Source organism: Pseudophryne corroboree, chromosome 4, assembly GCF_028390025.1.
Source record: "Pseudophryne corroboree isolate aPseCor3 chromosome 4, aPseCor3.hap2, whole genome shotgun sequence".
NCBI lineage: Eukaryota > Metazoa > Chordata > Amphibia > Anura > Myobatrachidae > Pseudophryne > Pseudophryne corroboree.
Genome location: NC_086447.1, coordinates 593113589 through 593128527, shown reverse-complemented (window position 1 = coordinate 593128527; position 14939 = coordinate 593113589). Strand labels below are relative to the sequence as shown.

Genomic DNA, 14939 nt, shown 5'->3' with positions numbered 1-14939 from the left:
GAAGGAAAAAACAGAAGAAGAAGATTTGGGTTTAGCCATACCGTTTATATAGATCTCTAATGGCTGACGATGGCCGGGATCAAGAATGAAAAACCGAAAACTATATAAATTTTCTTCCTGACTGCAACAGAGGGACAGTGTGTGTAAGGTTTATCAATGTATTATAAACCAAAACATAATTCACATAAGCAAGTGCGTACATACCATGAATTGGTAAACTGGCATACAGTGGTATATAACAATCCAGTGCATACAGGACCAATAGTGTATGATAACAATCCAATAATTAACACCTTAAATAGAAATTGAAACTATCAATTAAACCTTATTAAAAGATAAAACAACAGATATCAATGAAAGTAGAATTCAATCCTGTGATAAATTTATATGATAGAGGCACCGCTCATTTGACAACTACTGGGGGTATATACACTGCTAAAAAAAAAAAGGGAACACTAAAATAACACATCCTAGATCTGAGTGAATGAAATATTCTTATTAAATACTTTGTTCTTTACATAGTTGAATGTGCTGACAACAAAATCACACAAAAATTAGCAATGGAAATCAAATTTATTAACCCATGGAGGTCTGGATTTGGAGTCACACTCAAAATTAAAGTGGAAAAACACACTACAGGCTGATCCAACTTTGGTGTAATGTCCTTAAAACAAGTCAAAATGAGGCTCAGTAGTGTGTGTTGCCTCCACGTGCCTGTATGACCTCCCTACAACGCCTGGGCATGCTTCTGATGAGGTGGCGGATGGTCTCCTGAGGGATCTCCTCCCAGACCTGGACTATAGCATCCGCCAACTCCTGGACAGTCTGTGGTGCAACGTGGCGTTCGTGGATGGATCGAGACATGATGTCCCAGATGTGCTCAATTGGATTCAGCTCTAGGGAACGGGCGGGCCAGTCCATAGCATCAATGCCTTCGTCTTGCAGGAACTGCTGACACACTCCAGCCACATTAGGTCTTGCATTGTCTTGCATTAGGAGGAACCCAGGGCCAACCGCACCAGCATATGGTCTCACAAGAGGTCTGAGGATCTCATCTTGGTACCTAATGGCAGTCAGGCTACCTCTGGCGAGCACATGGAGGGCTGTGCGGCCCCCAAAGAGATGTCACCCCACACCATTACTGACCCACTGCCAAACCGGTCATGCTGGAGGATGTTGCAGGCAGCAGAACGTTCTCCTTGGTGTCTCCAGACTCTGTCACATCTGTCACATGTGCTCAGTGAGAACCTGCTTTCATCTGTGAAGAGCACAGGGCGCCAGTGGCGAATTTGCCAATCTTGGTGTTCTCTGGCAAATGCCAAACATCCTGCATGGTGTTGGGCTGTAAGCACAACCCCCACCTGTGGACGTCGGGGCCCTCATTCCACCCTCATGGAGTCTGTTTCTAATCGTTTGAGTAGACACATGCACATGTGTGGCTTGCTGGAGGTCATTTTGTAGGGCTCTGGCAGTGCTCCTCCTGTTCCTCCTTGCACAAAGGCGGAGGTAGCGGACCTGCTGCTGGGTTGTTGCCCTCCTACGGCCTCCTCCACGTCTCCTGATGTACTGGCCTGACTCCTGGTAGCGCCTCCATGCTCTGGACACTACGCTGACAGACACAGCAAACCTTCTTGCCACAGCTCGCATTGATGTGCCATCCTGGATGAGCTGCACTACCTGGGCCACTTGTGTGGGTTGTAGACTCCGTCTCATGCTACCACTAGAGTGAAAGCACCGCCAGCTTTCAAAAGTGACCAAAACATCAGCCAGAAAGCATAGGAGCTGAGAAGTGGTCTGTGGTCACCACCTGCAGAACAACTCCTTTATTGGTGGTGTCTTGCTAATTGCCTATAATTCCCACTTGTTGTCTATTCCATTTGCACAACAGCATGTGAAATTGATTGTCAATCAGTGTTGCTTCCTAAGTGGACAGTTTGATTTCACAGAAGTGTGATTGACTTGGAGTTACATTTTGTTAAGTGTTCCCTTTATTTTTTTTGAGCAATGTATTAGCACAGCTCATTAACAGCTCCTGAGAAGTATATATTAGACAATGTCCAGAATGGACCTAAAGTTATCTGGTTATATACCTTGACCAAATACTTTATATACATGTTGACTCAATTACACTTTATTGAAACAGTATCAAATTATAATATAAATACAGATAAAAAATGGAATATATATTCAACTTATATGTTAGAAACACAGCTCATTAACCGCTCAGAGGTGTATTCAATAATTAATGTCCAAAATGAACATAAAATAATCTGGTTATATAACTTGACCAATTAGTTTATGCATATGCAGACACAACTGGACATAATATCATATGTAACCATAAGTGAGATTGAACAAAATCCAAATGTGAGGAAGAACTTACTTGGATGTAATCATAATTTGCACGCCGGCTGTGTATAGGTGTGCAGCATTCAGGGAGTAAGTAAGGCCTGGGATCCCAGGTTGTGCCTTATTATCAGTCTCAGGTCATTACATCACTTCCTGTTCACATTAAATAATTACTTTCCATTTTAGGGGAATTAAAGGTTTAAAGTGTACTCCATTCAGTATATAAAGAAGAGAACTGACTAGTAAATAATAGCCATAATAAATTATAAAGAAAAAACGTGCACAATGGATAATAATATAATTACCCATAATGCCCTTCACTAAAGAAAGCGCGCATGCGCCGTGAGCCAATGAGGAAGTTCCCCTGACTGATGTATGCGTTCCACCGACGGATGCTGGAACGCAAACAGGAAGCACGATTTGTGCTCCCCACGCTCGCTCTACTCCACAACGGTATTAAGCTACCTATAAACACACTGAGAGGTTGACTAATAGACAAACTGAGGGAGGTCTGGACATATGTAGTTTGGAATTTTCCCATTAAGGGTATGCACTAAAAGGAGGGGCATTATGGGTAATTATATTATTATCCATTGTGCACGTTTTTTCTTTATAATTTATTATGGCTATTATTTACTAGTCAATTCTCTTCTTTATATACTGAATGGAGTACACTTTAAACCTTTAATTCCCCTAAAATGGAAAGTAATTATTTAATGTGAACAGGAAGTGATGTAATGACCTGGGACTGATAAAAGGCACAACCTGGGATCCCAGGCCTTACTTCCTTCCTGAATGCTGCAAACCTATACACAGCCGGCGTGCAAATTATGATTACATCCAAGTAAGTTCTTCCTCACATTTGGATTTTGTTCAATCTCACTTATGGTTACATTTTATATTATGTCCAGTTGTGTCTGCATATGCATAAACTAATTGGTCAAGTTATATAACCAGATTATTTTATGTTCATTTTGGACATTAATTATTGAATACACCTATGAGCGGTTAATGAGCTGTGTTTCTAACATATAAGTTGAATATATATTCCATTTTTTATCTGTATTTATATTATAATTTGATACTGTTTCAATAAAGTATAATTGAGTCAACATGTATATAAAGTATTTGGTCAAGGTATATAACCAGATAACTTTAGGTCCATTCTGGACATTGTCTAATATATACTCTCAGGAGCTGTTAATGAGCTGTGCTAATACGTACCCCCAGTAGTTGCCAATGAGCGGTGCCTATATCATATAAATTTATCACAGGATTGGATTCTACTTTCATTGATATCTGTTGTTTTATCTTTTAATAAGGTTTAATTGATAGTTTCAATTTCTATTTAAGGTGTTAATCATTGGATTGTTATCATACACTATTGGTCCTGTATGCACTGGATTGTTATATACCATTGATCCTGTATGCCAGTTTACCAATTCATGGTATGTACGCACTTGCTTATGTGAATTATGTTTTGGTTTATAATACATTGATAAACCTTACACACACTGTCCCTCTGTTGCAGTCAGGAAGAAAATTTATATAGTTTTCGGTTTTTCATTCTTGATCCCGGCCATCGTCAGCCATTAGAGATCTATATAAACGGTATGGCTAAACCCAAATCTTCTTCTTCTGTTTTTTGCCTATATATATATATATATATATATATATATATATATATATATATATATATATATATATATATATACATGTTCCCAGATTTAGGAATATTTTTGTTCTTTGCCTATTATAGGTGAGAAACCGTGTTTATTATTCTTCACGGTTCCCTTTCCAATATGTCAACCGTCATATCGCTTTAAGGCGAATGTTTGGGTCAGTATTAATTAATCCTGTCTTTTAAATTTTGGCCCCATATGAATTAAGGGCCCAATGTATCATCTGTGTATTAAGCACTTAATAGAATATTTTTCAATTAGGTTCAATTCCATCGGTGACATAAGGGATTCCTAACAAATTACTGCAAATTACTGATATTCCAAATATAGACATCTGTAGTGGATTCGTACACACTATTTTTAGGTAGGTACATATATTTGTTTATATTTCCCTTAACAGAATTATTTTCATATCCTCTCCATTCCCTAAGTTATCCTCATTTTTCACCCAGACAAATTTACCCCTGAAGAAGTCAGGGGTAAACGCGTAGGGTTTATCCATTATTGTACACTATCCCTTTTGCTGTGACCATTCCTCCAAGAGCTCACACCGTTAAGGTGAGGAGGACCATCAGTCTAACATCTTAAGCATCTCTGATGTGTGTACTAAATAATTGTAACATTGTTTTATGATGTTTTATAATGTCAAATTTTTTGATCATGGATTAAATATTTTTATAAAGAATTCATTTATTAAACTGTGAATTTCTTGTCGGGTGATTTCTTTCTGGTGAGAGGGTTTTTCTTCAGGCCCCAATCAGGAATACCCTAAAGGGAAAGAACTCAAGAGAAGTCCCTCCTTTGAATTTGGAAGTGATAATTATCAACCAATTATATTGTTAAAGCGCACTCTGTTTTTATTGTGTATTTCTATTGTTAAGATCCTACTAACGGGACCTTTCAGTAGTGCTGCTCAGTTTTCAGCGCAGGAAGGGTACATCTGTTTTTTATATATATATATATATATATATATATATATATATAATACATTTCATAACACATTTGTCATATACTGAATTTGTGACCGGTGTGTAAGGATTTGGCCCATGGGAGGAGCTAGACATGAGCATAGCATGACACTCCCCTTTGACTTCACATTCTTTGTTTTATAGATATAGTTTTTTTATTTATTGTTAAATTGTTTATGGAGGTTGGGATGGATGCTTGTTATTTTTCTTACTATTGGATTTTAGGATGGTAGGTGTAGCCTCCCATAAGGCTTACAGCCTATGGATCAATTTACATAATTTTCTGCTAAAAAATATATATATCATGCATAATTCTTGACATTATGAGAAAAAAAAATTATGAAAACTGAAATGGTGGAAGTACTTAAAGGTTTAGAGCCACTGCTGTACATTATAGCCAGTATAACATTTGTTTATATACTGTGGGGTATATTTACTGAAGTGTGTGTTTTTAGAATTGGAGATGTTGCCCGTAGCAACCAATCAGGTTCTCGCTATTATCTTCTAGAAGGTGCTAGATTAATGATAAGAACAATCTGGTTGCTATGGGCAACATCTCCACTTCTAAAAACCGGCACCTTAGTAAATATAAAGCGGTGAGTCGTGGCAGCCAACTTTTTAAAAAAAAGTGTGCTCTTGTTACCAGACTGCCACATATGACTGAAAAATGGCATTGTTCATGGCAGTGGTAGTATATATTTTGGGGGGTGCTTAAGCACCCACAGATCTGGCTCCTTGGCTGCAATGCTAGATATTTTATAGTGGTAAATAAGTATCATAATCCAAGAATACCAAGTCATCGCGCTATCATCACCCACGTTGTTAGTGTTTGACAAAAAATGATCCCTCCTTTATCTGACTTCTCCACAACTGCCAAATTCCTGAGATAAGAGAACATAGCATACTTCCCAGACCATGAGCTGGGGAGCGTGCATGTGGCCCATATTTTATTCATGTACCTATTTTTATAACAAACGTGCAGCATGTTTGATCTGAGCTAGCCACAAATCACTTGCATCATGACTCTGTACTGGATACTGACAACTGGATTGCAGAGAATTTCAATATTACACTTAGGGAAACGCCCGGGACACATTTTCTGTGTTTCCATATTGAGTTCATGTCTGTTTCATAATTGAAGTTGTGCAATGTTGCATGCTAGTTTCATGCCTGCTTATATGTAAGAAAGTTTTTCTCTACAGTGTATCCTTAAGAACTGCAAGTATGTGTTGTAAATCAATGCCTAACATTAATGTAATGTATTTTTTTTCTGCAGAGAAGTAGACCTCTATACGGGTTATACAACTAGGAACATCCTGTGTATGCCAATTGTAAGCAGAGGGAGTGTTATTGGTGTTGTACAGATGGTGAACAAACTAAGTGGAAGTGCCTTCTCTAAAACAGATGAGAACAACTTCAAAATGTTTGCTGTTTTCTGTGCTTTAGCCTTACACTGTGCAAATGTAAGTGATTTCACCTTTATTTTCACACTAGCAAACGTGACCTGGTTTTTACATGGTTTGACTTTATAAGAGAAAGCATACACTGGTGTCACCTACATATGGTGTGTTTTGGCAAGTGCAGGATTTTCAGGAGATTCCAACTATTCACCAAAATATTTATATATACAATCAATAAACTTTACATTCAAAAATATGAAGCAACCATTATAAAAACATCCTGCTTTAGCAGAGTGTACATATTTATCCTGTTCAAAGGGACTACAGTGCATCTGTGACTTAAAAGAATTGGTAGTTTATGTAGCCAGCTATAATGGCAAACTAGTATTTTGGGCCTGTTAATCAGCTCATGAATGGTTGAAATTGGTAGCTGTAGCTGCTGTGTCCAGCATTTCTTAGGCTTTCTTTTTGTTCTGTCACCCCTCCCCCTTATTCCCCCTCATGTCTCTGTCCCCTTTTATTCTGTCCCTGTTTCTCCATTCTCTAACCTCACCACACTGTCTGCCCCTTCATCTTTTCCTGCCTATATCTCTCTCTCCTCTTCTTCCAGCGCATTTTTCTCACACCACCTTCAACCCCTGTCTCTCATTTATAATACAATAAGAGGAGAGAAGACTCTGATTCCGAACTTTATTCATTTGAATGATTATTAATAAGGATATCACCTCTTCATTATGTATGTGATTAGTATACAAAGGATTGCATTCAGGCAGGGACGTGCAGTCAGGGGAGGAAGTGCCTCCCCTGTCATAATGATTAAAATAATACAAAGAAGATACTTATGATACATATTCTGTGTCATAAGTATCTGCTTTAGCCTTAACATTATTTTAATCATTATTATCTTTGTAAAAAACTGTTTTAAAAGTGTTTTGGAGGCACCACTCTCTGTGCCTCCCGATGTCAGTGTGGAAGGGCCCATATGAAAGAAAGCCCCTGTCACTTTGTCAGAATTGATTGGTCAGTGGTTGATTCGGGAGGGGGCTCCAAGGAACATACCCCCTGTCATCTAGTAAATTTTTAGATTAGATTTACATTATACTAACTGTGGCCATTCCTGCCCGTCCGTCCCCCAGCCCATCCCCCTGTATAGTGACAGACCTGGTAGAGGGCGGTGCCGCCGGACCAGGGAAGTGTTTGCAGGCTGCCAGGATGGTAACTAGGTGTGGGCCAGTGGTGTCTTGCCCACAGCGCATATGCACTGTGGGCGCACCATCTGGCAACACCACCTGCACGGTTGGCCGAGCACTCTCTCGCCGCTCGCCTCTGCACTGCAGCGCTAGTATTGCAGGCCACTTCTGCGTGTAGGCGGGGCTTAGCCAGGCCGGAGACAGCAGACGGCAGCCTCGAGTACCAGTGATGATGTCCCTGCCCTCAGCCAATCCTGGGACAGCACTGGCCAGACTCTTCCCATTAGCAGGAGCCCACACAGTGCCCGCACCACAGCTGGCCACAGCAGTGCGGAGTACCCGACAGCAGTTCCCCGCACAGGGCAACTTAGAGGGATTTAGCCACTGAGGCTATCCACGTGGGACAGGAGCAGGAGCAGTGGAATTTCAGGGCAGTGGTGCCCCCATCTCCCTCTCCACCCACTTCAAGCAGCACGGCCCGAGGAAGCATGAGGTGAGTGCAGGCTCTGCTGCCCCTGTGCCTCCACCCTTCTCAGTCCCCACAGCTTAGATACCCACATACCCCAGCTTCCTGCCCTCACCCCCTCCATTCACAGACATGCTGCCCGTGTCAGCTCCTAATCAGGAGGTTCTGCAGACCCTCGCCTCCCCAAAATCTGTAATGTGTAAATGTGGGCTCTACCTGCCGTACTGTGTATAAGGGGACAATACCTGCCGTACTGTTTAAAAAGGGGACGATACCTGCCGTACTGTTTAAAAAGGGGACGATACCTGCCGTACTGTGTAAAAAGGGGACAATACCTGCCGTACAGTGTAAAAGGGGACAATACCTGCCGTACAGTGTAAAAGGGGACGATACCTGCCGTACTGTGTAAAAAGGGGACAATACTTGCTGTACTGTGTAAAAGGGGGATAATACCTGCCGTACTGTGTAAAAGGGGACGATACCTGCCGTACTGTGTAAAAGGGGACGATACCTGCCGTACTGTGTAAAAAGGGGATAATACCTGCCGTACTGTGTAAAAAGGGGACAATACCTGCCGTACTGTGTAAAAGGGGGATAATACCTGCGGTACTGTGTAAAAGGGGGATAATACCTGCGGTACTGTGTAAAAGGGGATAATACCTGCCGTACTGTGTAAAAGGGGACGATACCTGCCGTACTGTGCAAAAGGGACGATACCTGCCGTACTGTGTAAAAGGGGGATAATACCTGCGGTACTGTGTAAAAGGGGACAATACCTGCCGTACTGTGTAAAAGGGGGATAATACCTGCGGTACTGTGTAAAAGGGGACAATACCTGCCGTACTGTGTAAAAGGGGATAATACCTGCCGTACTGTGTAAAAGGGGACGATACCTGCCGTACTGTGTAAAAGGGACGATACCTGCCGTACTGTGTAAAAGGGGACAATACCTGCCGTACTGTGTAAAAGGGGACAATACCTGCCGTACTGTGTAAAAGGGGACGACACCTGCCGTACTGTGTAAAAGGGGACGACACCTGCCGTACTGTGTAAAAGGGGACGATACCTGCCGTACTGTGTAAAAGGGACGATACCTGCCGTACTGTGTAAAAGGGGTCAATACCTGCCGTACTGTGTAAAAGGGATAATACCTGCCGTACTGTGTAAAAGGGGACGATACCTGCCGTACTGTGTAAAAGGGAACAATACCTGCCGTACTGTGTAAAAGGGACGATACCTGCCGTACTGTGTAAAAGGGGGATAATACCTGCCGTACTGTGTAAAAGGGGACGATACCTGCCGTCTTGTGTAAAAGGGACGATACCTGCTGTACTGTGTAAAAGGGGATAATACCTGCCGTACTGTGTAAAAGGGGATAATACCTGCCGTGCTGCTTAAAAGGGGACGATACCTGCCGTACTGTGTAAAAAGGGGACGATACCTGCCGTACTGTGTAAAAGGGACGATACCTGCCGTACTGTGTAAAAGGGGACGATACCTGCCGTACTGTGTAAAAGGGGGATAATACCTGCGGTACTGTGTAAAAGGGGACAATACCTGCCGTACTGTATAAAAGGGGATAATACCTGCCGTACTGTGTAAAAGGGGACGATACCTGACGTACTGTGCAAAAGGGACGATACCTGCCGTACTGTGTAAAAGGGGGATAATACCTGCGGTACTGTGTAAAAGGGGACAATACCTGCCGTACTGTGTAAAAGGGGGATAATACCTGCGGTACTGTGTAAAAGGGGACAATACCTGCCGTACTGTGTAAAAGGGGATAATACCTGCCGTACTGTGTAAAAGGGGACGATACCTGCCGTACTGTGTAAAAGGGACGATACCTGCCGTACTGTGTAAAAGGGGACAATACCTGCCGTACTGTGTAAAAGGGGATAATACCTGCCGTACTGTGTAAAAGGGGACGACACCTGCCGTACTGTGTAAAAAGGGACGATACCTGCCGTACTGTGTAAAAGGGACGATACCTGCCGTACTGTGTAAAAAGGGGACAATACCTGCCGTACTGTGTAAAAGGGGACGATACCTGCCGTACTGTGTAAAAGGGACGATACCTGCCGTACTGTGTAAAAGGGGATAATACCTGCCGTACTGTGTAAAAGGGGACGATACCTGCCGTACTGTGTAAAAGGGGACGATACCTGCCGTACTGTGTAAAAGGGGATAATACCTGCCGTACTGTGTAAAAGGGACGATACCTGCCGTACTGTGTAAAAGGGGGATAATACCTGCCGTACTGTGTAAAAGGGGACGATACCTGCCGTACTGTGTAAAAGGGATGATACCTGCCGTACTGTGTAAAAAGGGGACGATACCTGCCGTACTGTGTAAAAAGAGGACGATACCTGCTGTACTGTGTAAAAGGGGATAATACCTGCCGTACTGTGTAAAAGGGGATAATACCTGCCATGCTGCTTAAAAGGGGACGATACCTGCCGTACTGTGTAAAAAGGGGACGATACCTGCCGTACTGTGTAAAAGGGACGATACCTGCCGTACTGTGTAAAAAGGGGACAATACCTGCCGTACTGTGTAAAAGGGGACGATACCTGCCGTACTGTGTAAAAGGGACGATACCTGCCGTACTGTGTAAAAGGGGATAATACCTGCCGTACTGTGTAAAAGGGGACGATACCTGCCGTACTGTGTAAAAGGGGATAATACCTGCCATGCTGCTTAAAAGGGGACGATACCTGCCGTACTGTGTAAAAAGGGGACGATACCTGCCGTACTGTGTAAAAGGGGACGATACTTGCCGTACTGTGTAAAAGGGGATAATACCTGCCGTACTGTGTAAAAGGGGATAATACCTGCCGTACTGTGTAAAAGGGGATGATACCTGCCATGCTGCTTAAAAGGGGACGATACCTGCCGTACTGTGTAAAAAGGGGACGATACCTGCCGTACTGTGTAAAAGGGGACGATACCTGCCGTACTGTGTAAAAGGGGACGATACCTGCCGTACTGTGTAAAAGGGAACAATACCTGCCGTACTGTGTAAAAGGGGACGATACCTGCCGTACTGTGTAAAAAGGGGACAATACCTGCCGTACTGTGTAAAAGGGGATAATACCTGCCATGCGGGGGGACACTGTGCACTAATTGGGGTTCCCCGTCACATTACGAAGAAAACAACACCAAAATAAGTTTTAAAAAAATGCATGTCGACCTTGTTCATTTCGACCCAGTGACCATGTCGACCTAATAACTATTGACCTAAGTGTGGTCAACCTAATAACCCATACCCATTATATTTGTCTCAGATGTGTCACCTTATTGCTACCTCCCCCCCCCCCCCCCCCCCCCGCCTCCAAACACACACTTACTTACCCTTCGGCCCTATCATCATTTGGTCAGTACCCTCTTTCATCATTGCCCCTTTTTTTATTTCAGTTCTTGTTTTTTCCTTCTTTTTATTATCTGTAGTTCACGGTCTGTCCTCTGTGCTTTCTCTCTCTGTTCCAGTTTCTCTAACCTATTCAGTCGCATAGTAAACTGCAGTTGTGTGGGGAGGTGAAATAGTGAGCTAAAAGGATAGGTGGGATTGGGGTTTGCTGTGGGCAGGTAAGATCATGGATCCGGCATGTCATTGTCCATAATTGGGAGTGGTGAGAAGGAGGCGCACTGTGGGTACATATGCCTCCATATGCTCTCACTGCACATCATGGACAGACACCATAGCATGTTATATAATAAATAATACATCAAAAGTGTGCACATTATTCCAAATACCCCCAAATGCATATCGATTAACCATCCTGTAGTTCGGTAAAAGGTTTTGAAGTGAACATTATTGTAACAGGGATGAAATGTGTGCATTAGATGCGTTAGTTTCATGTTCATGGAAAGCAGTGTGTGCAGGGATGCTTGTGTGCAGAGCAGACACACGTCTCTATATGAATAGACATTCTCCTGTATTACAAATAAATATGATGTGTATCTCCCAGTGTAGGGCCGTAACTGGGGGGGGGGGGGGGCGGCGGCATGCGCCCCGGGTGCAGGACTTGAGGGGGTGCCGGGGAGTTACAGAGGAGCAGGGTTTTTTTTTTTACCGGCAGTGCTGTGCTGCTCCAGCGAGACAGCAGACAGCTCCCGGGGCAATGGCTCTGACCAACCTGTCAGCCCACAGCTGGCGCCGACACTGCGGGTTAGCTGCAGTTCCTGGGATCTCTACTATACCGGCTTTAGGGGATGTAGTATAGTGATGTAGTGAAGTGTATAGGGGAATGTAGTGCATTGATGAAGTGTTATGATATAGTGCACTGTATGGGGACACACAGGAGCATGTAGTTGAACACACTGGCGGGGAATGTGACACATAGGGCATTTGAGGCACATAAGGGAATATTGTCCAATAGTATTCCCTTTTTAAAAAAATTCTGATAATCTGATTATTTAAGTCTGAAAGGTTTTTTTTTTTTTGGGGGGGGGGGGGGGGGGGGGGTGAGGTGGGCGTGAAAATTACTACCTTGCCCCGAGTGGCGTAAATCCTAGTTTTTCAGCGCGTCAGGACATGCTAAAAGACACCAAATTAACTTTAAAATAAATCAGATTTTATGATTTCTATGCAGTAAACACAATCTCTTTATTGCCATTCACCAGATTTTGTACAATCATAAATATTCTGTTTGTGTAGTTCTGAAAACCCAGGTAAAGCAAGTAAGCAGTAATGCGCAATATGAGACTACTTTCTACTGAAGCCACAATTGCACCTCATATCACTGGCTCAATTTGTAATATTCTCTTAAACATGCATAAGAAAACATAAAATATTTGCCTTCAATGAAGACAGCACCAATCCACATCCGAGGAGCATTCTCAAACTGCCAATCATAAATGGTGTGGCAGTGCTGGTTATCATTAACTTTTGATGTATTTGGGCCATGTATCCCAGAAATACCTCGTCCAGCCACATTGGATTTCTGGAAAACAGTTAAACCTGGACTGCTTCAGATATACAACATGAAAAAGCTGGGTCCAATGCTTAGGCATACATAGAGTGGTATCCAATTATCCCCTGTAATTTACCAAGGATAATAGATTTTCCAGGGGCTATCCAGTTATCCTCAATGCCGGAGTTAATCCCCCCCCCCCCCCCCCCCCGATGCTGCCAATTACTGGGTATTATGGAGGCATGCAAAGCATAATCTGTGCTAAGTGCCCGTTTTATCCACGAAAAGTGCAGCAAAAATACAAAGTTCCCTGGCTTTTCATGGGACCTATGTATTTTTCCACAAAAAAAGGAATTTTTTGTGCAAGCTAATTTGACAGGGGTGATTAAAAAAAATAGCGAAAATCCCCATTTTTTGCAGCATTGCCACTGTCGCAGGTAATTGGATATCCGCTTACATGTGTCTAAATAAACAATAAGGCTGAGAAAATAATAAGTATACATTGTTTACTATTCAAAATGTAGCAGCAATTAAACAATGTTGTAATAAAAACCTGCTCACAGAAATAATTGTTCATGTACACGTGCAGCAGTGATACAGAGTGTGTGTTTCTTACTCTAGTGCAGTGGTTCCCAAACTTTTTTGAATCACGGCGCCCTAGAGTATCAGAATTTTTTTCACGGCACCGCTAGGCCAAAAGTTTCTTATTGAGAAATGTAAAAATACATATTAAATTAAGTAGATTGTGTTTATATTTCATCCTTAGGTTCAACTGTGTAGTGAGGGACAAGATTTGCTTCTGTTTGTCCACGTATTTTATCATTGACAGTCACCAGCACTGGTTTTGCCTATTAATTTGACATAAATAATTTTAATTGGTCCTGGACCACCAATTCGAGGCACCCCTGCAAGTGTCCCGAGGCACCCCAGGGTGCCATGACATACAGTTTGAGAGCCACTGCTCTAGTTTCATTCAACCAGTATGTATAAAAACCACAATGTCAACATAAATTAGTTCTTGATAAAGTTTAGACTTTCACAGATGGTGAATGGCTTTAGTCCATGAAATAAAAGCTAGATGTGTGTAATACAAATTATCAGCAGTTGGGAAACAAATAGCCCTACTCTGTGTGTCAGATCCCTGGAAACTTGGCTGCGCTAAGTGGCTTTTCCCTAAAAATGTGCAACTTATTTGCATAAATAAAACATCTGGAAGTGACAAGACTATATTGCTAGCTTCCACTGATCAATTTGAGGTGTAACATTTGTACATCTGTGTGCAAATGAGCCTGAATCTGTGTAAAAAAGGGCACTGGTGTGAATTTCCATCTTTCTTCACGTCAAATGACATCTATTTCAAGATTGGCTTATTGACTTTCCATACTACCCCTCAGGATTTATAGATAAAGGTACTTTTAGCAGTACCCAGAATCTTACGGAATTCATCTGTAAACGCTAGAATCCTTCAAAAACTCAAGACCTCTAGACTCAAGATTTACCTGTTTACTCAAACATTTACTTAAGTAACTCCATACTGTATTTATGAAAAGCTTTTCTGTACTTCATTGTTTCTGTACTGTATTATTTATTTATTTATTATTTAGTAACAGTTATTTATATAGCGCACACATATTCCGCAGCGCTTTACAGAGAATATTTACCCATTCACATCGGTCCCTGCCCCAGTGGAGCTTACAATCTATATTCCCTACCACATGTACATGCACACACAATCACGCTAGGGTTCATTTGTGTTGGGATCCAATTAACCTACCAGTATATTTTTGGATTAGTGGGAGGAAACCGGAGTACCCGGAGGAAACCCACACGAGTACGGGAAGAATATACAAACTCTGCACAGGTAGAGCCATGGTGGGAATGGAACCCATGACCTTAGTGCTGTGAGGCAGTAATGCTAACCATTACACCATCCGTACTGTATTATGTACATTCTATCTGTTAAAGGCC

General features: G+C 42.2%; 1 protein-coding gene across 2 annotated transcripts in view; it reads left to right on the top strand.

Moving 5' to 3' along the window:
- Positions 1-14939, top strand: part of PDE10A (phosphodiesterase 10A) — a 490921-nt gene that overhangs the window by 389212 nt on the left and 86770 nt on the right. For both annotated transcript variants that reach the window (XM_063917548.1, XM_063917547.1), the window contains exon 13: positions 6276-6462. In XM_063917548.1, the coding sequence (XP_063773618.1) occupies positions 6276-6462 (187 nt within the window). The remainder of the gene's footprint in view (positions 1-6275; positions 6463-14939) is intronic.